Source organism: Mustela putorius, unplaced genomic scaffold, assembly GCF_011764305.1.
Source record: "Mustela putorius furo isolate JIRA1106 unplaced genomic scaffold, ASM1176430v1.1 tig00003846_pilon_pilon_pilon, whole genome shotgun sequence".
Lineage (NCBI taxonomy): Eukaryota > Metazoa > Chordata > Mammalia > Carnivora > Mustelidae > Mustela > Mustela putorius.
In genome coordinates, this window is record NW_025421999.1 from 17,578,553 (window position 1) to 17,600,756 (window position 22,204).

Sequence of the window (22,204 nt, forward strand, 5' to 3'; positions counted from 1 at the left end):
AGGTCAGCTCTGCCTTTGCAGGAACCCGATGAGAGGTTGTGGCAGCGTGATCAGGGCAGACACGGCAACAATAACAAGAACTGGCTGGACTGAGGATTGGTTTTTGAGGTAATGCCAACTGGATTTGCTGACTGTGGATGTGGTATGTGACAGAAAGGAGGACATCAAGGATGACTTGAAGGGTGTAGGCCTGAGGAACTGGAAAATGACGTTGCCATCATCAGAGATTTGGATTCTTATGCACAATTGAGGTCATTTTTAAATTTTCCTAATAATCGTCTTTAAGTATTTGGACATCAAAGCAAATCAGGTGTATAGCCTCCTAACTAAATAGATCACCAGCTCTGCTGTCAGATTTTAAATTGTGCCAGTAAACTGACTTTGATTTAATGTAACAAATTTAAAAAGACATCAAAATCCACATTTTTAAAAAAGCAGTTAATTGTTGGAAAGAAAACATATAAAAAGGCAGAAATAGCAAAATTTGTAAATATCATATACAGTTTTATTATTAACAGATATATTGTCCATTCTAAATTAAAATCTTCATCAGCTACATCAGTGGACAGATGAGCAGAAGATTGAAGTTGGGAGCACCCTGGGTGGCTGAGTGGGTTAAGTGTCCGAGTCTTGATTTTGGCTCAGGTCATGATCTGAGATTTAGCCCTGCTTCGGGCTCCTTACTCAGCAGGAAGTCTACTTGTCCCTCTCGCTCTGCTCTGCTCCTCACCCCCCTTACTTGCTCACTTGCTCTCTCTCAATTAAATCTTAAAAAAAAAATTATTGAAGTTGGAAGTTGCAACAGACAGCTAAGAGCCAGCTTGTTACTTTAGCAGGAGTATATGCCAGGCATATTCAATATATTGTCCATAGATGTTTTTGTAAAAGCATTACGAAGTTTAAGAAAACTCAAGGGCACCTGGGTGGCTCATTCAGTTGGGCGACTGCCTTCGGCTCCGGTCATGATCCCAGAGTCCTGGGATCGAGTCCCACATCGGGCTCCCAGCTCTGCAGAGAGCCTGCTTCTCCCTCTGACCGTCTCCCCTCTCATGCTCTCTCACTCTCTTTCAAATAAATACATAAAATCTTTAAAAGAAAAAGGAAAAATCAGAAAAGGCAGACTATTTTATTTCTGAGTAAGATGACTTGAGAGTTCATGAAAAACTATTTCAGTTATTAAAGAATAATTTCAGGCATTCACCATCAAATTACGGATTGGAAAAATAGGTTTAAATTAAGTTCTTGTGTACAGGGAATGCCTTACACCCAGAAATTTCACATTTACTGCTCTGGCTGTTCTCAAGTGACCCTCGCAGGACTTATGTCCGGGGGGACTCACCCAGCTGCTTGTGTGAGCTTAGCCAGCTGCTCAGGTCTCCCTGCCTCTTCACCCATACATAGTAACTCTCTACAAGCCAAAACTTGGGTTTATTTGGGGGGAAAATAAATATATAAATATATATATGGCCCTAACAGAAAGTCGACAGCTGATGTTGCTGTTTACTTACTTTTTACTGCATTTTATGGGAGAAAGTATATGTGATAATGATATTTGGAGATTCGTGAGGGTCTGATCATTCGTGGATATCAGCAGTGTGTTAAACATGTGGGAGGCTTCTTGGGCGTGCATGTTCCTACTTGTGTGTGTGTGTGTGTGTGTGTGTGTGTGTGTTCCACATGACCAGCTACAGCAGCAGGGTATCCGGTTTGCATTGTTGCAGCTGTCCTCTCCAAACTGACCAGCCCGAACCACCCCCCCACACACACCCCAATCCATGAACAAAGGCATGTCTTACCACTTGGCTGAATAAAGGGGTCGTGGGTTGCTCTGGAGCTGAGCCAGGGATTTGAACACAGGAATTCACTAATATGAGCCAGAGTTAAGCCCAGATTTTCCCCCCGGGCAAAATCCAGACCTATCAGTGGCCCGGCTGCACAGAGCTGGTGGCGACAGCCAACTCAGATGGGTTCCTGTTCTCTTCTACTTCCTGTCATTGGGTCTAGGGCTACCAGAAGCTCTCGTGCAGACCTCTTGTCTTAGGGTTTGAATGTGGTTTTGACTCATCTTGCCAGCTGCATAGGAGCATTGACACAGGGAGGGGCACAAGATGGAAAGGCTCCCCCCTCCCTGTTGGGTCTCACAGGAAAGAGCAAGTAAAAGAGTACAGAGGTTATGGCTTGACTGACACTGTGCTTCCAGAATATATTTGCAGAAAGATTAAGCTGTATTTGTTTATTCTCCAGTTATTGTAAAAAGCGGTAGAGATAAATGATAGCATCTTATTTGAGGATGTGGTGGTGTGTTGTGATTTTAACAGAATAAACTGTTTGTACTTGGTTTTATAAATTTATCACTGAAGGACTAGCAGATTTTATTATAAGGCAGCATAACTGTACTCTCTGGCTTCATTAATTATGATGCCTAGACATAATTAGGCTCTATCTAAAAATAGCAGATAAAATGGAAGATCATTCTGGGAAAAGAGTTGAGATTCTGAGAAACTGTGAAAGAACATAACAGAGGGCATCCACTGGTTCTCAGGCGCACCACAGGGGCTGAAGTGTCTCCCATCAGCAGCGATGGCTCCCACAAGGGAGCCCTTTATTCAGGAATATGGTCTTACCCTCTTGGTTTTAGTTCCATTTCATGATACCTTATAATCTGAAACATCCTCTGTGATTCAGAAATAACAATTTTGATGATTGGAAAGTTGATCCATTAAATTTTCATTAATGGACTTCATTTCTTAGAGTAGTTTTAAATTTACAGAAAAATTGAGCAGAAAGTACAGAGTCGTTCCCTCTTCTCCCCACACCCACATCATTTCCCCTATAATGAAAATCTGGCACTAATGGGAACTTTTGTTACAATTGATGAGCCAGTATTGCTACATCAGTATTAGGTAAAGTCCGTGATTGACTAATGGACTCACTCTGTGTGTGGTACTGTCTAGTGGGTTTTGATATATACATAATAGCATTGAGCCCCCATTACAGTGTCATATAGAGTAGTCTCACTGTTCTAAGTTTCTCCTGGGCTCCACCTATATTCATCCTTCCTCCACTTCGACCCCAAACCCTTCGCAACCCATCGATCTTTTTACTAGCTCTATCGTTTTGTCAGTCTGTTCATTTTTAAGTAACTAACCAGCTGTTCTTAAAGACGCATCATTCATTCCTTTATTCATAAAATGAGCCCTCAATAAATCCCAGGAGCCAGACAGTGTCCTACACTTTGGGAATATAGCAGAGGACCAATCTTCCTGAAGCTTACATTCTAGTGCACCCAGCCCCCAGTGTTGGCTAGGTCCTAAGGAGGAGTGAGGTGTCCCATAAAGACACAGAAAGAGGGGTGCCTGGTTGGCTCAGTGGGTTAAATCCTCTGCTTTCGGCTCAGGTCATGATCCCAGGGTCCTGGGATTTCTGCTCAGCAGGGAGCCTACTTCCTCCTCTCTCTCTCTCTCTGCCTGCCTCTCTGCCTACTTGTGATCTCTGTCTGTCAAATAAAAAAATAAAATATTTTTAAAAATTTTTTAAAAGACACAGAAAGAGAGGAGGTAGTTGGAGAATTTGGAAACGGGACCTCCTGCCAGTTAGGCAGTTAGCCCCTGACCCCAATCTCAGGTCAGACCCCATCTTCCCTGCTTCCTTCCAGCAGCTAGTCCCAGGAACTCGGTCTGCCAGGCTCCTCCAGCTGCCACCGGCCTTTTCTCTCCCTTTAAGAACTGCTAGGGCACAACCTTATTTCCCAACTTTTCCTCTCCTGCTGTTTCTGAAATAGGTGTAAGCACCTCTTTCAAACCTTCATCGAGCTTTTACTAAGAGGTATCTGTAGCCCTGCCTGGTACTAGTGAAAAAGCATAGAAAGTTAACAAAATCATAAGAAATAGACACCCATTATTATCATCTAAATACTAACTGGACAAGGTCTTCTTTGGAAGTAAATAACCTAGAGTTCTCTGTCTTACCCTATAAATCCTCTGTTCTTGGGCAGGTGGACACCAGTTCTTGTGTCTTGCCATAAGAAACCCCATTCTCTACCCAGCTGCCTTCTCCCTCACCTTAGTCGTCTGGAAAGAGAAGTTTCATGAGTGAGGATGGGCCGGGGGCAGGTGGAAGACTGGTAACATCTGTGGACTCCTTAGAATCTCCTGAGCATATTCCTAAGTGCAGACCCTGCACTTGGCTTCTGCAGGCTGGCGAGAGCCCATTGTGGGCATCTGTTCCCAACCACACAGTGATGTCATGCTGGTCCCTTGAATCAGTCATAGAGGGAGTATTTAACCATGGAGATAAAGGCTACAGATAAGAGTTTCACTACTTTTTTTTCCAGAGTTACTTTATTCAGCCTGCTACTGGGCAGACCCTTCTTAATCAAATTCTTACATAGATCCTGCCACAGAAATTAAACTCATGAACACCATATTCATAAGCTGTTAACTCTAGTCTCCCGGTTTGCAGGGGAGGCTGCTGACCAAAGTCAGCAGGAGATCTGACCCAGGAAGTTTTGAACACCAGGCTTTGCATCAAGCTGCACAGAACTTGCTCTGCCTTTTATTTTCAACATACAGGTGGGCCTCCGCCCATGTGGGCCTCAGAGAGCTCACGGCACAGGGACCCCAAAACTCGAAGGCAGAGGCACGGGGCCAAGAGTGCAGTAGTGTTTCTCTGCCCCAGGCTGCAGACAGCGTGCTTGTTGGTGGGTAATTAACAAGGTGCTGCCCTTGCTGACTCGCCCTTTGTGCCCCGTGTAGGACTGCACACGCAAGAGCGAAAGCTGACGCCGCCGACCAGGCTGCCCAGGCTGCCCGCCAGGAGTGTGACATCGCAAGAGCGGTGGCCAGGGAGCTGTCACCTGACTTCTACCAACCAGGTGAGACTGTTGTCCAGAGGTGGGAGAGGCAGGGGTACTGCCTCTGGTCCTTTTTTTTTTTTCCCTTTTCTTTTTCCTTAAAGGTCTGTGCTTCGTGGGTACCAGCAATACTACAAAACAAGTAGGTACAAAAAGTCCTAAGTATTTGAAGGCTGAGTATTAAGTGCTGGAGATTTGGCTTAGTCCCCAGTGTCTCTCCCTTCCTGCCTCCTGACTCTTGTCAGTAAACTTTGAGCTGATACCAGTAAAGGAGAAGGGAATCCAGAAGAAGTTTCTGATTCTAAGAAATGGTGTTAGCATGTTAGTGCCTGTTGCACATGGTGTAACAAACATCCCAAATTCAGAGGCACCTGTAACCATACCATTAGCTGTAGTAACACATGAACCAATAACTACTACGACTATTTTTTTTTCTTGATCAATCAGAACTAAAGTTCAAAGGACTGTGGTTATTAACAGGACAATCCAAGTCATGGTAGAATAAATTAAAATGACAACCTCATTTAAAAAAATCAATCCAGATCATTTACTTCTCAAATGTTATAAAATATCAATAGGCTAAAATATTTAACTGCCTAATGGTTTCTTAGTAGATTGTTTCCATCCCTTTCTATAATAGTCTAGCCACTATTTTTTATATATGTATCTTCATTGGGTATTTTTTTTTTAAAGATTTATTTATTTGACAGAGATCACAAGTAGGCAGAGAGGCTGGCAGAGAGAGAGGGGAGGAAGCAGGCTCCCTGCTGAGCAGAGAGCCCGATGTGGGGCTCAATCCCAGGACCCTGAGATCATGACCTGAGCTGAAGGCAAAGGCTTAACCCACTGAGCCAGCCAGGCACCCTCTTCATTGTTTTAGAAGCAGCATCTTCCCAGTGATTGAGGGATGAACAGATTTCTAGATAAAGAGATCAAAATCCATGTTCTAGGGGCCCCTGGGTGGCTCAGTGGATTAAAGCCTCTGCCTTCAGCTCAGGTCATGAACCCAGGGTCCTGGGATCGAGCCCTGCATCAGGCTCTCTGCTTGGCCAGGAGCCTGCTTCCCTTCCTCTCTCTCTGCCTGTCTCTCTGCCCACTTGTGATCTCTGTCTGTCAAATAAATAAATAAAAATTTTTAAAAAAAATCCATGTTCTATAAATTTCTATAAATATCAGAATTTATCTTTTCTTGATAAGGAATTTTTCCACATTGGTTTCTATAACTCAAGCTGGAGAACTAGCATCCTGTGCAACATGTGAGCTCAGCTGTGCTTGGTTCCAGTAAGGTAAATAATCCTGGAACCCACCAAATGAACAAGGCAGGTCAAAGTGGATGGAATAGCAAGATCCATACAAAAGCTAGAAACTTGGCTGTAAGAAAGGATGGAGGAATTAGAGGGAAAGGAGGACATGGTGATTTTTTTTTTTCTACAAAGAAGGAAGACAGTAAAAGATGGCGTTAAGAAGATTTTTTTTTTTTTAAGATTTTATTTATTTATTTGACAGAGAGAGATCACAAGTAGGCAGAGAGGCAGGCAGAGAGGAAGGGAAGCAGGCCCCCCGCTGAGCAGAGAGCCCGATGTGGGGCTCGATCCCAGGACCCTGAGATCACAACCTGAGCCGAAGGTAGAGGCTTTAACCCACTGAGCCACCCAGGTGCCCCAAGAAGACTTTTTTGTAGGATAAACACTAGAAAGGGACCCCGTCTGGTTGCTGAGTGATAGAGCTTTCAGAGTGACTTCTGTAATAGTTCAACTCCAGGGAGACAACTGTGATAATGGGTGTTTTCTTTCATGTGCCTCCTTTCTAAACCTCTGGGTGAGATCTCAATCATCTACCGTATACATATATTATTAAGAAAGTGGAACTCTTTGCAATGACCTCTGCTAGGAAGAGACTATTTTCTGGTCTGAAATGAACACCCACTTCCTGGTGCCCAAGTGTGTTGGTCACTACCTGTTAGGTATGAGAGCTGCACACTGAGTTCAGCCACAGAGTTCCAGGACTGTCCTGTTCCCTCCCCAGTGGCATGGGAAGCGGCTCATTAGTCAGGAGATAGTGCTGCTCCGTGAAGTAGCCCTAGGCTTGGGCTGCTTTGGAAGCAAACAAACTTGTTATTGTTGTCTGCAGAGGGTAGTTTCTAGGTTCTGTTGTTAAGTCTGCGGGGTGGAGAGGGGGATAGGACCCCTATAGATTTCTATTAGGTGTTACCAAGAGGTAAATGATACTGAAGGTCATCTCAGTTTCCCAGACTAGATGGTTTTAAAAGCCTTTTATGGCATAAAAGCATTTGAGGGAAGAAAATATTGTGGGAAAATGTAATGCCACCCTCTTAGCTAACATACCAGCTTCATACAAGCAAGTTGTCCATCAGGAATGAATACAGCACAGTAGCACAAGATGACAACGGGTCTATTTAAGACAAGCGCTGAGGGGAAGGCTGCAATCCCCTTTGACCCATAGCCAACTCTTCCTGCAGCAACTGGACAGAAAGCCTTTTCTGTACCAAGTATTATTGATCTTCTCAAGGGAATATAACTCAAGCTTTCCACTCCGCATTTATAGGGTGATCAAATCAGATAGACATTTCTAAAAGGGCTTTCAAGTACTTTTTTTTTTTTTAGGTCAGGCTGCTGATTTAATTTACATATCTTAGATATAAATATTTCCATTGTTTGAAAGGCATGTGTCCTGCATAGACGTTGTTGGCCCTGAGGTAAAGGAGGTTTGTTGTACCTTACATGTGGAATGCTTTTCCCAGAGCTGGCAGTATTTTCAGATAGTTGCCATCTTAATTAAATCTAACGCTTTTAGTTCAAAACTGCATTATTCTACAGTTCAGTTAAAAACTAAGGAAAGGGGTGCCTGGGTGGCTCAGTGGATTAAAGCCTCTGCCTTCGGCTCAGGTCATGATCCCAGGGTCCTGGGATCGAGCCCTGCATCGGGCTCTCAGCTCAGCGGGAGCCTGCTTCCTCCTCCCTCTCTCTCTGCCTGCCTCTCTGCCTGCTTGTGATCTCTGTCTGTCAAATAAATAAATAAAATCTTAAAAAAAAAAAAAAAAAACTAAGGAAAAAACTATAAACATATGGGAAGGCCTTGTCACCCAAAGGGTGTTAAGTTCCAACAAATAATGGAAAGCATACAAATAGAGGGATGTGACTGTATGTGTAGATAATTACACATTTACACACAGACCATCACTGTCATGTGTATGAGTGACACAGCAGGTCACCCTCCACCAAGAACTTAGAAATGACATTTCGCTCCCAGGGTTAAATTTTCAAATGAGCCTGTGGGACTGCCCAAAGATACATAAAGTGATCATAAGTGATGGCACAGCTATATTTACAGTAAGATTTCCTTATAACCCAATTAAGTGTATTAAAACTACCTAAACAATTGGTCACACAAAGTAGTATAGAAAAGAAAAAGGCCACAGAGGCAAACATTGGCAGCACCCATCCAAACACCATCCAGGGGAGAGAGAAGCCGTGGCCAAACCCTGGAGTACTGCAGTTGAGCTGGCAAGGACATTTCTCTTTTGGGGAAGGATGCAGGGAACCGTAGACAACCATGTATGGCTTTATTGGCAAGACCATCCCACTGAGGAAATGGATGCATCAGGCTAGCAGAGCCTGATGCCTTTAGATGTTTGATTCATCTCTTGCTTCTTGTCCTGATTCTGTGTTCACCGTAACCTTCTAATTTCGGTTGAGCTTCTCACGGAGGTCTCCCAAAAGGAGCAGCATGGGCCGGCACCCTCCGGGCCAGGCCCCTGGCCTGTGATGTTTACATTGCTCATGGGAAACTCATGAATTGACCTTCTGGTGTTTGACATCAGTCTTGTGAGCTCTGGTGATGTGAGTCTGCCCCCAAGGGATGGCTGTACTTCAAAGTGCTGATGAAATCAGGTTTCTAAGCCAGGAAAGCTGAGAGGAGATTTTGGATGATCGCTGAGGAAACAGAGGGGAGGATGATTGGGAAATGGTATGGTTCTTTGTCCCACACTTTTAGTTTCCTTCCCGTCAAGATACTTACTTTTTCTTAATGTATTTTTTTTTATGTTACATTAGTCACCATACTGTACATCATTAGGTTTTGATGTAGTGCTCCATGATTCATGGTTGGCATATAACACCCAGTGCTCCGTGCAGTTACCCATCACTGGGCTCACCCATCCCCCACCTCCTCCCCTCAGAAACCCTCAAGATACTTAATTTGCTTTTAACTTCAAGTGATATTAAGTAGGCTGCAAAATTTTTATATTTATCAAGAGTGGGGATGACTGGGCCAAAAAAAAAAGACTGAAAAGCACTGCCCCAGCATATGGTAAACATGTTTACTTGGAGCCGTCCTAGGATATAGCCAGCTCACTTCCATGGGCAATATCCTCAGCAAGTTTTGTCCTCTTGTGTTTGAGCATATGTATTAGCTCAGCTGCTATAACAAAGCAAAATGCTACAGACTGGGTGGCTTAAGCAACAGAAGTTCATTTCTCACAGTTCTGGAGGCTGCAAGGCTGAGATCAGAGTGCCAGTATGATTGGGTTCTGGTAGAGAACCATCTTCCTGGCTTAGAGGTGGCCTTCCTCTCCCTGTGTCCTCATGTGGCTTTTCCTGGGTGCATGTGTGTGGATAGAGAACAAGAACTCTGCCATCTCTTCCTCATCCTATAAGGGCACAAATGCTATCCTGGGGACCCACCTTCATAACCAATCTAACCGACTTACCATGTGATGAGCCCTGATACCTGAGTGAACACTGCATCTGACACTAAGTATGTACTATATGTTGGCCAATTGAATTTAAAAATTAGTTAATTATTAATAAATAAATAAAACCTACTCACCTCCCAAAGGCCCCAACTCTAAATATGAGCACATAGCACAAACTCAGCATATGAGTTTGGGGAGAGACAAACATTCAGTCCATAATAGCATGTATAGGTACTCACATAACACTCTGTATCTCACTTAAAGTAAAAGTGAAGTATTTAGGGTATTATGGGCCAGTGTTAATGAAGCTCACATTCCTGGTATGAATTAGAAATCTTCAGAAATCAAAGTATATTTTCATTATATAATGGTCTCTGCGTATCATTAATATGTAGCATTTTTGGTTCAGGGAAGTATCCTGGAACAGAGGACTTCTAAACTCACTTTCCAAAACCCAAAATTCAGGATAAATTTTTTTTTTTCGTGGAAAAGGGGAAATGGAATAGTCCACTGGTTGACATGAAGTTAATAATCCATGAGTTTGCTGGTTATTCCTACCACTTACTTCAGTATATTCAGCTCCACAGATGGTGTTGAGTGCCAGCCCTGTGCAGGGCACCAGAAGGGAGGGCCCCCAGCTTGCAGGCAAGAGCCCTGTGGCTGCGTTCATAGAAGTGAGAGTATTTTTATAGATGGGACTCTAAAGTCCTATAGGAAAGGGGCATTCTTTCCATGTAGAATATAAAAGTAATCGTGCTACAGGTTATATCGCCTTTTTAGAATCGTTCAGTTTGGTCCTCTTCTACTGACTGGCAGTCTCCAAAGAAGATACCTAGTTTCTGTTTAATGACTTCCGATGTTACTACAAAGCCCCTGCCGTCAGCCCTGCCCTCGTAGACATTTGTTGTGGGGAATCTTCATGGTGCTCCTTCTGCCCATAGCCAGCCCACCAAAGCTCACCTAGGAGGAACTAGTTGCCTGCCCTGCTGTCACCGTCTGCCATGTCCGTGCAGAGGCTTCCTGCCAACCTTAGTAAGGAACATTTCAGTGTTGGTGGATGGCATGTGCTGAACGTTGTTGCGTGTTGTGTGGCATGCCAGTGAGCAGGGGACTTGTATCTGACTTCTTCCTAATAGGAACTCCCCAGTCCCTTAGGATTCACAGAGGCGGTCTGTAAAGATCAATGAAAGCACTTCCTACAACAACTATCATCACACATGGTAATTTTGCTCGCTGGCAGTAGGCTGACTAGTCTTTGGTAATGAACTGCTACATCTCATATGTTTAATGTTGCTGGTAGGTGGGAGGAGACAAGATGGCGGAGAAGTAGCAGGTTGAGACTACTTCAGGTAGCAGGAGATCAGCTAGATAGCTTCATGTTGCTGGTATGGCTCCACTGACACACATTACTACACAGAACAAGTAGCAAGCACAACATGTGCCTTCCAAAAGGAGAGTCCAGGAAAAACTTCTGTCCTCTGCATTATATGTCTTGTTCAAAAAGCATTCATTCGTTCTCTGGGAAATCAAACTGTATATTCTCCCCTAGCTGGCCAGGCCCTACATGACTACATGACTACCCCATGTTGGAACCATTGATGGCTGGTTCCCTTTTTTGGCATGCTTTTAAATGGCTATGACTGGGTACCTTAGGATCCCCTGGAGCACTTGTTAAACATCAAGACTTCAGGCTTAAAGTCTAAAGAATCATACTTGAAGTCTCTGGGAATTGTAAGCCTGGTATCCTGACAGACAGCAAATATGGAGCCACGGCTGTAGAGTACACTTATTTTCTTATCTAGCTATTTATTAATGCACGGTAAAGCTGAGAAATTTTTTTAATATGCAAGTTAGTACCAGAATATATGTCCACTGTCCTAGTAAATTCCTTTTTTTTTTTTTTTTAAGATTTTATTTATTTACTTGAAAGAGGTAGAGAGTGAGAGAGAAAGAGCATGAGAGGTGAGAGGGTCAGAGGGAGAAGCAGACTCCCCGCTGAGCAGGAAGCCGGATGCAGGACTCGATCCTGAGACTCCGAGATCGTGACCTGACCTGAAGGCAGTCGCTTAACCAACTGAGCCACCCAGGCGCCCCAAATTCCTTTTTTTTTTAAATTGAGGTATGCCTGATACACCATGTTTGTATACAATATTGTGATCTGACAACTCTGAGTGTTCTGCAATGCTTACCTTAAGTGCAATTACCATCCATTACCATAAAAAGTTACTAAACATTATTGATATTATATATTATTATATATTATATAGTTAATACATATTGTTATAATAGTGTATTATATAATTAGTATTATATTAGTCATATTAATATTATTGACTATATTCCCTATGCTGTACTTTTCATCCTCTTCATTTATTTAGTTTTTACCTCTTAAACCCCTTCACCCATTTTGCCAACCCGCTTTCCCTCTGGCAACCGCCAGTTCTCTGTATTTATGAATCTGTTTCTGGTTTTGGTTTGTTTTTTTATTGTTGTGTTTTTTTTTTTTTTTTTTGGTGGTTCATTTGCTTTTTAGGTTCCACATAGAGGTGAAATCATATGCTGTTTGTCTTTCCAAAGCTGACTTATTTCACTTAGCATAATACGAGGTCTATCCATTATTGTCACAAGTGGCAAGAACTCGTTCTTTTTTATGGCTGAGTAATAGTCCCGTGTGTATGTGTGCATGTGCGTGCTTGCATGTGAATAACAAATATTCTTTATTCATATATAAATGGACACTTGGGTTACTTCCATATCTTGGCTGTTATAAATGCTGCAGTAAACAGACGGCAGTGCAAATCTTCTTGAATTAGTGTTTCTGGGTTTTTTGTAGGAAATACCCAGCAGCAGAATTGCAGTAATGTTTGGTAGTTCTATTTTTAATTTTTTGAGGAAACTCTATACTGTTTCCCAGTGACTGAACCAGTTTACATTCCCAGGAAAATAGTGCACAAGGGTTCCCTTTTCTCCACACCTTCAACATTCATTATTTCTTGTCTTTTTCATACCAGCTAGCTATTCTGACTGGTGCAAGGTGATATCTCATGGTAATTTCAATTTGTATTTCCTTGATGGTTAATGATGCTGAGTATCTTTTTAGGTGTCTGTTGGCCATCTCTGTATATTCTTCACAATAATGTTTGTTCAGGTCCTCTGCCAGTTCTTTAATCAGATTATTCAGGTTTTTTGGTGTTGAGTTGTATGAGTTCTTATATATTTTGATCCTAACCCCTTATCAGACATATCAATGGCAAATACCTTCTCCCATTTAGTAGGTTGCCTTTTCATTTTGTTGGTGTTTCCTCTCTGTGCAAAAGCTTTTTATTTTGGTGTAGTCCCAATAGTTTATTTTTGCTTTTGTCTTTCTTGCCTGAGGAGACACATCTAGGAAACTTCTGCTAAGGCCAATGTCCAAGAGGTTATTGCCCGTTTTAGTAGTTTTACGGTTTCAGGTATAATGTTTTAGGTCTTTAATCCATTTTGAGTTTACTTTCATGTATGGTGTAAGACAGTGGTCCAGTTTCCCAGAGCCATTGATTGAAGGAGTGTCTTTGCCCTGTTGGGTATTCTTGCTTCCTTCACCATAGACTGACCACAGAAGCATGAGTTTATTTCTGGGCACTCTATTCTGTTCCACTGATCTATGTGTCTTTTTTTGTCCCAGTCCCATTATGTTGTGCTTACTCTAACTTGAATCTGGATTGTGATACCTCCAGGTTTTTTGTTCTTTTTCAAGATTGCTTTACCCATTTGAAGTCTTTTGTGATTCTACACAAATTTTAGGACTGTTCTGGGTTCTGTGAAAAATACTGTTGGTGCTTTGATAGGGATCTAGAGATTCGTGTGGGTAGTATGGACATTTTAATGCTTCTGATTCTTCCATTCCGTGAGCATGGAATATCATTACATTTGTGTCATCCTCAGTGTCCCTCATCAGTGTCTAATAGTCTTCAGGGTATAGGTCTTTGATCTCCTAGGTGTGTTCCTAATTGTATAATTTTTGACGCTGTTGTAAATGGGATTGTTTTCTTAATTTCACTTTCTGCCGCTTCACTATTAGTGTATAGAAACACAGCAGATTTCTGTATATTAATTTTTTATTCTGCAACCTTACTGAATTCATTTTACTCGCTCTGATAGTTTTTCCATGGAGTCTTAGGGTTTTCTGTATATATTATATAGCATCATGTTATCTGAAAATACTGATAGTTTACTTTTTCCTTACAAATTTGGATAAATCCTGAATTTGTAAGCTGCACTGTTATGGTCTCACATTTTCAAAATGAAGTGTATGGGCTCTGTGACAGCTTTATTTCTCATGGTTCAGTGACTCTGTCTCTTTTCCTCACAACTTTAAGAATGTATAACTAATTATGTTTACCAGTGTTCATTCCCTTCCCCTGCTCTTTTCTGTGTAGGCACTTAAGTTAAATATTAGCTTTTAATGTGGCTTTATCTTTAGATTTGCAAAAATAACTTTTGTTCCTACCCCTTAGATTGAAGACATTAAAAGTACTTTGTCATTTCTGTGTTCCAATAATGTAAAATTGATTCACAATGAAATAAAATCAACCAACTCTGATGAAATTTGGGGTAGAAGGGTTAAGAGAAAAAATACGTAAGCAACGCACTGCATCAAACTGTATCAGATATTATCTGTTATCACTCGAGGAGAGGAAGGCTTTTTGTGCCATAGAATCCTGAGGTGGTTCTCCATGGAAAACCAGCGTAAATGACCTTAATGGGTTTTTTAAGTAGGGGTAAGTCTTTTGATGAAAGAATAGGACTTTCTGGTGCTGCTGCTATTTCTCTTGCTGGTATATGCCAGTCTCAGCACCAAAAGAGAAGTCAGAAACAGGAAGCTCATTACTTTTTGAATGATTTGCAGATGACCCTTTTCCTTTAGGGCACAGAGATACCTTTCTTTGGGCCAAAAATTCATACTTTCAGAGAAAATCGCCAAATTTCAAAGGGGTGGGGGTAGCATTTGGGGGAGCCGTCAAGTTCAGTAATTATTGCCATATGATCTTATCCTGTTTGGTTGGAAAGTGGGATAATATTGTTTATTATGTTCTGGGCCCTGAATATGAACACTAATTGCGGGTCTTTGGGAATTCTCATTTTTTGGCTTAAAATATTACATATATATTTTTGTATTTTATTTTAAGGATGCACAGAAGCTGTGTGATTTTGGTTTTCAGCCACTACAGCTATTTTTGGGTCAGTGACGTAGGATAATAATGCCTGCTTCCTAAGATTTTGGTGAAGCTTTAAATTTTGGGAAATACCTTATATAAACAGCAATCTCAGAACAATAAGTTACTATTCAGACCACCAGAAGAAGAGCAATTAAAAGTATAAGTAGGCAGTATGTATTTTCATTATTGAGGATAACTGTCCTTCAGCTCCTCTGTAAATCTTCTAAGTCTGGGGTGAGGGGTAGAACTAGGGGACAAGAAGGAAAGTGAACAGATGCCAGTTTCTGTAAACAAATTGGTGGGGTGATTTCTCCCTGTATAATCAAGAGATGATGTTGTTAGTGCCTGCCCATTTGCAGAGAATAGGGCCACCTGCGTTGTGACCTCGACTTGACCTCAGGTGATGAAAGTGACTGATAGATAGAATGGTGGCCAGAGGATATAGGTGATCTGCTTTTAGGGTAGGAACTGAGAGGTGAAGTGCCTAGAGGCAGGGCAGTGCCTTGGAGTGCTGTCTTGGACAGCCCCGGGGGTTTCCCACTGCCTGGACCACTGACATTCATAAACTCAAGGCCACGACCATCCTGTGCTGCGTGGTCTGGGTCGTTACTCTTCGCTCCTTCAAAAATTCCCACATAACACTACAATGTACCATTTTTTTTTTTAAACTGAAGCATAGTTGACACACCAAATGTTACTTTATTAAGCTTTTTTTTTTTTTTTTTAAGAGAAAAAATAAATGGGAGTGGGAGTAGGGGTGGGAGGGCCCCAGGGAGGGAGAATCCTAGACTCCTTGCCGAGCATGGGTCCCAATGCGGGGCTTGATCTCAAGACCCCGAGAACATGACCTGAGCCAAAACCAAGAGCTGGACTCTTAGCTGCCTGAGCCACCCAGATGCCCCACCCGATGTGGCTTTAGTTTCAGGTATACAGCTTAGTGATTGCACAAGGTTATCCAGTCATGCTCTACTCACCACAGTGTAGTGACCATCGGTCACCCTACGGCACTGCTACAGTCCCATTGACTGTACCTTTCCTTCCCATGACTTATTCATTCCATAGCTGGAAGCTTGTGCTTTCCACTCACCTTCACCCATTTGGCCCATCCCTCCACCTTCCTCCCCTCTGGCAACCATCAATTCTCTGTATTTAAGAATCTGTTTCTGCTTTTTGTTTATTTGTTTTGCTTTTTAAATCCTACATATAAATGAAATTACATGGTATTTGTCTTTCTCTGACTTATTTCATTTGGATAATACCCTCTAGTTCCATCCATGTTATCACAAATGGCAAAAATCTTTTTCATTGCTGAGTAACACTCCATTGTTTGAATATACATCTTTTTTGTTCATTCGTCTATCAAGGGACACTTGGGTTGTTTTCCATAATTTGATTATTGTAAGTAATGCTGTAATAAACATAGAGGTGCATAGATCTGTTCATATTAGTGTTGCCATTTTCTTTGGGTAAATACCCAATAGTGGAATACTGGATAATATGCTATCTCTATTGTTACATTTTTGAGGAACCTCCATGCTGTTGTCCATTGTGGCTGCACCAATTTACATTTCCACCAACAGTGCACGAAAGTTCCTTTTTCTCCACATCCTTGCCAATACTTATTTCTTATCTTTCTAATAACAGCCATTCTGACAGGTGTAAAGTGATATCTCATTATGGATTTGATTTGCGTTTCCCTGATGATTAGTGATGCTTAGCATTTTCATGTGTCTGTGAACCATCTATATGCCTTCTTTGGCAAAATGTCTGTTCAGGCCCTCTGTCCATTTTTCAGTCATATTGTGGGTTTTATTGGTGTTGAGTTGCATTAGTTCTGGCATAATGTTTTAGACATTAAACCCTTATTGGATATATCATTTGCAAATATCTTCTCCCATTTAGTAGGTTACCTTTTTGGCAAAAAAGGTTGTTTTTGTTGGTTTCTTCTTGGCAAAAGTTCTTTAGTGTAGTCTCAGTAGCTTATTTTTGCTTTTGTTTCCCTTGCCTGAGGAGACATATCTAGAAAAATGTTGGCTGGGGCTGATGTCAAACAGATTATTGCCCATGTTTTCTTCTAGGAACTTTATGGTTTTAGGTCTTACATTTAGTTCTTTAATCCATTTTTATTTTTGTGTATGGTGTAAGAAAATGGTCTACTTTCATTCTTTTGAATTTAGGTGCCCAGTTTTCCCAACAACCATTTATTGAAGGGACTGTCTTTTCCTTATTGTATATTCTTGCCTCCTTTGTCATAGAGTAATTGACCATATAAGCATGGACATATTCCTGGGCTCTCTATTCTGTCCCATTGATCTATTTTTGTGCCTTACAATATTATATTGATTGCTATAGCTTTATAGTATATCTTGAAATTCAGGATTGTGACACTTCCAGCTTTGTTTTTCTTTCTCAAGGCTGCTTTGGCTATTTAGGGTCTTTGTGGTTCCATACAAATTTTAGGATTATTTTTGTTCTAGTTCTTTGAAAAATGCTATTGGTATTTTGATAGGGATTGCACTGAATCTGTAGATTGCCTTGGATAGAATGGGCATTTTAATATTTTAACAACATTAATTCTTCTAATCCATGAGCGTGAAATGTCATTCCATTTGTGTCATCTTCAATTTCGTTCATCCGTGTTTTTGGTGCAATTGTAAATGGGATTATTTTCTTAATTTCTTTCTGCCACTTTGTTATTAATGTATAGTGTACAGCTTTCTGTGTATTAATTTTGTAAACTGCAACTTCCAAATTCATTTATCCTAATAGTTTTTTGGTGGAGTGTTTAGGGTTTTCCTTTTTTAAAAAATATTTTATTTATTTTAGAAAGCTCATGGGCAGGGAGAGAAGCAGAGGGAGAGAATCTTCAGGCAGACTCCCTGCTGAGTGCAGAGCCCAACGCAGGGCTTGATCTCATGACCCATGAGATCATGACCTGAGCCAAAAACCAAGAGCCAGACGCTTAACCAATTGAGCCGCCCAGGTTCCCCTAGGGTTTTCTATATATATTAAGTTTACTTGCTCCTTACTAGTATTTATGCCTTTATTTCTTTTTCTTGTCTGATTGCTGCAGCTAGAACTTCCAGAACCATGTTAAATAGAAGTGGCAAGAATGGACATTCTTATCTTATTTCTGATGTTAGAGGAAAAGCTCTTAGTTTTTTCACCACCAAATATGATGTTAGCTCTGGGTCTTTATTATGTTGAGGTATGTTCCCTCTAAACTCACTTTGTTGAGAATTTTTATTATGATTAAATGATGAATTTTAATGCTTTTTATGTATCTCTTGAAATGATCATACGATTTTTTACCCTTCGTTTTGTTAATGTGGTGTATCACATGGATTGTTTCGCCGACATTGAACCATCCTTTGCATCCCCAGAAAAATCCCAGTTGATCATGGTAAATGATTCATTTCATGTATCATTTAATGAGGTTTGCTGATATTTTGTTGGATATTTGCATCTGTGTGCATCAGAGCTATTGGCCTATAGTTTTTTTGTAATGTCTCTGGTAAGCTTTACTTCCTCTTCTATTTTTTGGAATAATTTGAGGAGACTAGGTATTAACTCTTCTTTAAATGTTTAGTAGAATTCACCTGTGAATCCATCTGGTCCTGGACTTTTATTGTTGGGAGTTTTTGATTACCAATTTAGTTTCATTACTAGTAATTGATATGTTCAGATTTCTGTTTCTTCCTGATTCAGTTTTGAAAGACTATGTTTTTAGGAGTTTATCCATTTCTTCTAGATTATCCAGTTTGTTGGCATATGATTTTTGTAGTAGTCTCTTTTGTATTTCTGTGGTGTTGGCTGTTTTCCTTTATTTCTAATTTTATTTTGTCCTCATTTTTCTTAATGAGTCTGGCTAAATGTCAGTTTTGTTCAATTTTTCTATTGTGTTTTTATTCTGTATTTCCTTTGTTTTTGTTCTAATCTTTATGATTTCCTTCCTTCTACCAACTTTGAGCTTTTTCCCTTTATCTCTAGTTCCTTTAGGTACACCTGTATTGCTATAAATTTCCCTTTCAGATGTTTCTTGGGGCATCCAAAAGATTTGGATCATTGTGTCTTTATTTCCTTTCTGATTTTTGGTTGTTGAGTAGCATGGTGTTCAGTCTCCACATGTTTGTGTTTTTTTCCAGTTTTCTTTCTTGTAATTGATATCTAGTTTCACATGGTTGTGGTCAGATATGACTCATGATAGGATTTCAGTCTTCTTAAATTTATTGAGACTCGTTTTGTGGCCTAACATGTAATCTAGCCTAGAGAATGTACAATGCACACTTGAATGTACATTCTGGTTTTGGATGGGATGTTATGTATATAATCTGTTAAGTCCATCTGGTCTAATGTAGCATTCAAAGACACTTTTTCCTTTTTAAAGGGAAAAAATGACAAGAATATAATAAGAGACATTAACACCCACTTACATCAATGGATAGGTCATCCAGGCAGAAAATAAATATCTGTTAATACTTGCTTTATGTATTTAGATATTCCAGTGTTGGATGCATGGATCTTTACAGTTAGATCTTTAGATCCTCCTGTTGGATTGATGATCCCTTGATCTTTATATAATGCCCTTCTTTGTGTCTTGTTACAGTCTTTGTCTTAAAGTCTATTTTGTCTGATATAAGTATTGATACCCCAGCTTTTTATAAGTTTGTATCTGTCAATAATTAGTTTAGATGTAAATGGTCTAAATGCTCCTTGTCATGACTTTGATGCTTGCAGAAGCCCTTGAAGAACTCCAGGAAGTTTAAATGATCCTTTGATGGGGCCCTGGGTGGCTCAGTCGGTTAAGCATCCCTGGGTGAAGTAGCATTACAAATGTCATCTGCAGGTTCTATTCCTACTTACAGAGTAGATGCTCAGTTAAATGTTAATTTATTAAATACTTTAAATATTTTAATATACTGAACATACATGAGTCAGTTATTTGAATGGGCACTTTGTGTTTTGCTTATGCTGCAAAATTTGAATATGCAGGTTAATTATGGTATTATCACTAGTGCTCCATCAATATGAATTTTACCTGTGTTCTGCAAGCAGGCAGGAATGTTGCAATTATTAGGGAATCAGAACCATTTAACCTTTATGGCTAGCAAAATAGTATAAATAATGGTAAATATTAATTTTTTCTGCAACAGATAATCTTTTCCCCTCTGAAATGAAGTATGCTTATGCTCAATCCAAGCCTTGGTAATATTTTTAAAAGAAAAGAAAAAAGAGGAATGGCTCATCTGATGTAGCAAAAACACATATAGATAGCTAGGACAAAGGAGCCTTTATGCCTTATCTTAATTTTATCATCTTCTGTTGTCAATTTTTCCCCAGGCCCAGATTATATCAAACAGAGATTTCAGGAAGGTGTAGATGCTAAAGACAATCCAGAAGAAAAAGTACCAGAAAAGCCACCTACACCAAAGGAGTCTCCGCATTTTTATCGCAAAGGCACGACACCCCCCAGGTCTCCTGAAGCAAGTCCCAAGCAAAGCCACTCACCCCAGCCCTCCTCCCCAAAACCCACAAAGAAGCAGAACCCCAGCTCAGGGGCAAGACTCAACCAAGACAAACGGAGTGTGGCTGATGAGCATGTGACAGCCGTCGTCAATAAGCCTTTGATGTCAAAGGCTCCCACGAAGGAGGTAGGAGTCATGGTGCCCACGTCCAAGTACTCTGGCCGCCACCACACCCCCAACCCCAGTAACGGGGAACTGCATTCTCAGTACCACGGCTACTACGTGAAACTGAATGCTCCCCAGCACCCCCCAGAAGACATGGAGGAAGAGGAAGGATCAAGCCTGTCTTCCTCAGCACTGGTACACAAGCCATCACCCAACAAATGGAGTCCTCCTAAATCTGTGACAAAACCAGTTGCCAAAGAAAGCAAAGCTGAGCCAAAAGCTAAGAAGTCTGAACTTGTTATACCAAAGAATCCAACAAACAACGATTCATGCCCTTCTTTGGAAAAAGAAGCCAATTCAGTAAGTTGTGCATGATGTGATTTTGCTTCCTTTTGGTTCCTTCAGGTAGCAGTGTAAGGGTGACTTGCATCTTGATGACAGCTTGTCTAGCAAAAGTCTTGACAAGCGTCGGCCACGGAAGATACATAGGCTACATAAGATAGAGCTTAGCACATTTGTACCCTGAGACAGCAAAGAGCTCTCTGTGCAGAGACAAGTCCCTGTTCGCTCCACCACTCACCTCAGACATCATTCAGGTAGCCGGCCTGTTCCTGCATCACACGTTAGCAATGCTTTCCCCACACTTCTGGTAAGTTTTGGAGTAGCTTAGTTTGAGCTGCTATGACAACAGTGCTGTCAACTGGGTGGCTTAAGCAAAAAACCTTATTTCGTATAATTTTGAAGGCTGAGAATCCCCAGGATCAAGGTGCCAGGAACTGGGTTCTCACCAGACATCAAGTCTTGTCTGGTGATGTCTGATGAGAACCCAGTTCCTGGTTCAGAGACCTTCTTGCTGTAGCCTCAAGTGGCTGAGACAAACAGTAAGTTCTCTCCTGTCTCCTGTCAGGGCATGAACCCCATCAGGAGAGCTCCCCCTTCATGACCCAGGGCTCACCTCCCAAACAGCCCCCTCCAGATACCATCACACTGGAGATTAGGTTTTCAACATATGAATTTGGGAGGAACACGCCATCTATGGTAGCTAACTCTCTGGCTAGAAGGGAATCATGGGCCCTGACAGAGCTCTAGCTGGGAAGAGGATTCCATCACCATTTGCTAGGTTCTTGGCCCTGCTTTTGAGCCTCACAAAAGACACTGTAAAGGAATGGATGGAAAACAAGACCTGTCTACATCTGTGTGCCTGATAAGACTCACTTCAGACCTAAAGAGATAAGCTAAAAGTGAAGGAAAAGATACTCCAGTCAACATCTTTTCTAGCTATTGTGAGTTAGTCTCCTAAATATTTTGTTTGAATTTTACTCAGTTTTGTTTGAATTTGTTTGAATTTAAGCTTTGCCCCTAGAACATTTTATTTCTTCTCCATTGTTTAAAATTACTTTGGTCTTCTAACTTCCCAAGTATAACGGCTTCTAAAATTTTAGTTTTCTGGTAAATGCTAGTTTTATTATCAATTGGCCTTGAGCATTTAAGGTTTTTAATTATTCAACCAGAAAGCTATATGTTACTGGTGTTACTTGATGAGCACGTAGAGATTTGTTAAATGATATATGGAATTCATACTTTATCAAATTCTATAGAATTGAAAATTCTTAAAACTAAGTAATTATTAATAAGAAATCGACCAACTGATCTGTTGACCTGGTCACATGTTTTTGGATCAGAGGGTGTTGCACGTTAAGTGTAGCTTAAGAAAAAAGCCACAGCTGACCCAATATTTACTAGTAACTTCTAAGACATTTGCATAAAGGTGTGGATTAATACAGTTGTATTATATTTAAGTTTTTTTCTT

At 40.9% G+C, this 22,204-nt stretch overlaps 1 protein-coding gene across 3 annotated transcripts in view; it reads left to right on the forward strand.

The window, feature by feature from the left end:
• The window catches only part of JPH1 (junctophilin 1), an 83,261-nt gene that overhangs the window by 53,545 nt on the left and 7,512 nt on the right, over positions 1-22,204 (forward strand). For all 3 annotated transcript variants that reach the window (XM_004762334.3, XM_004762335.3, XM_004762336.3), the window contains exons 3-4: positions 4,755-4,873; positions 20,105-20,754. In XM_004762334.3, the coding sequence (XP_004762391.1) occupies positions 4,755-4,873; positions 20,105-20,754 (769 nt within the window). The remainder of the gene's footprint in view (positions 1-4,754; positions 4,874-20,104; positions 20,755-22,204) is intronic.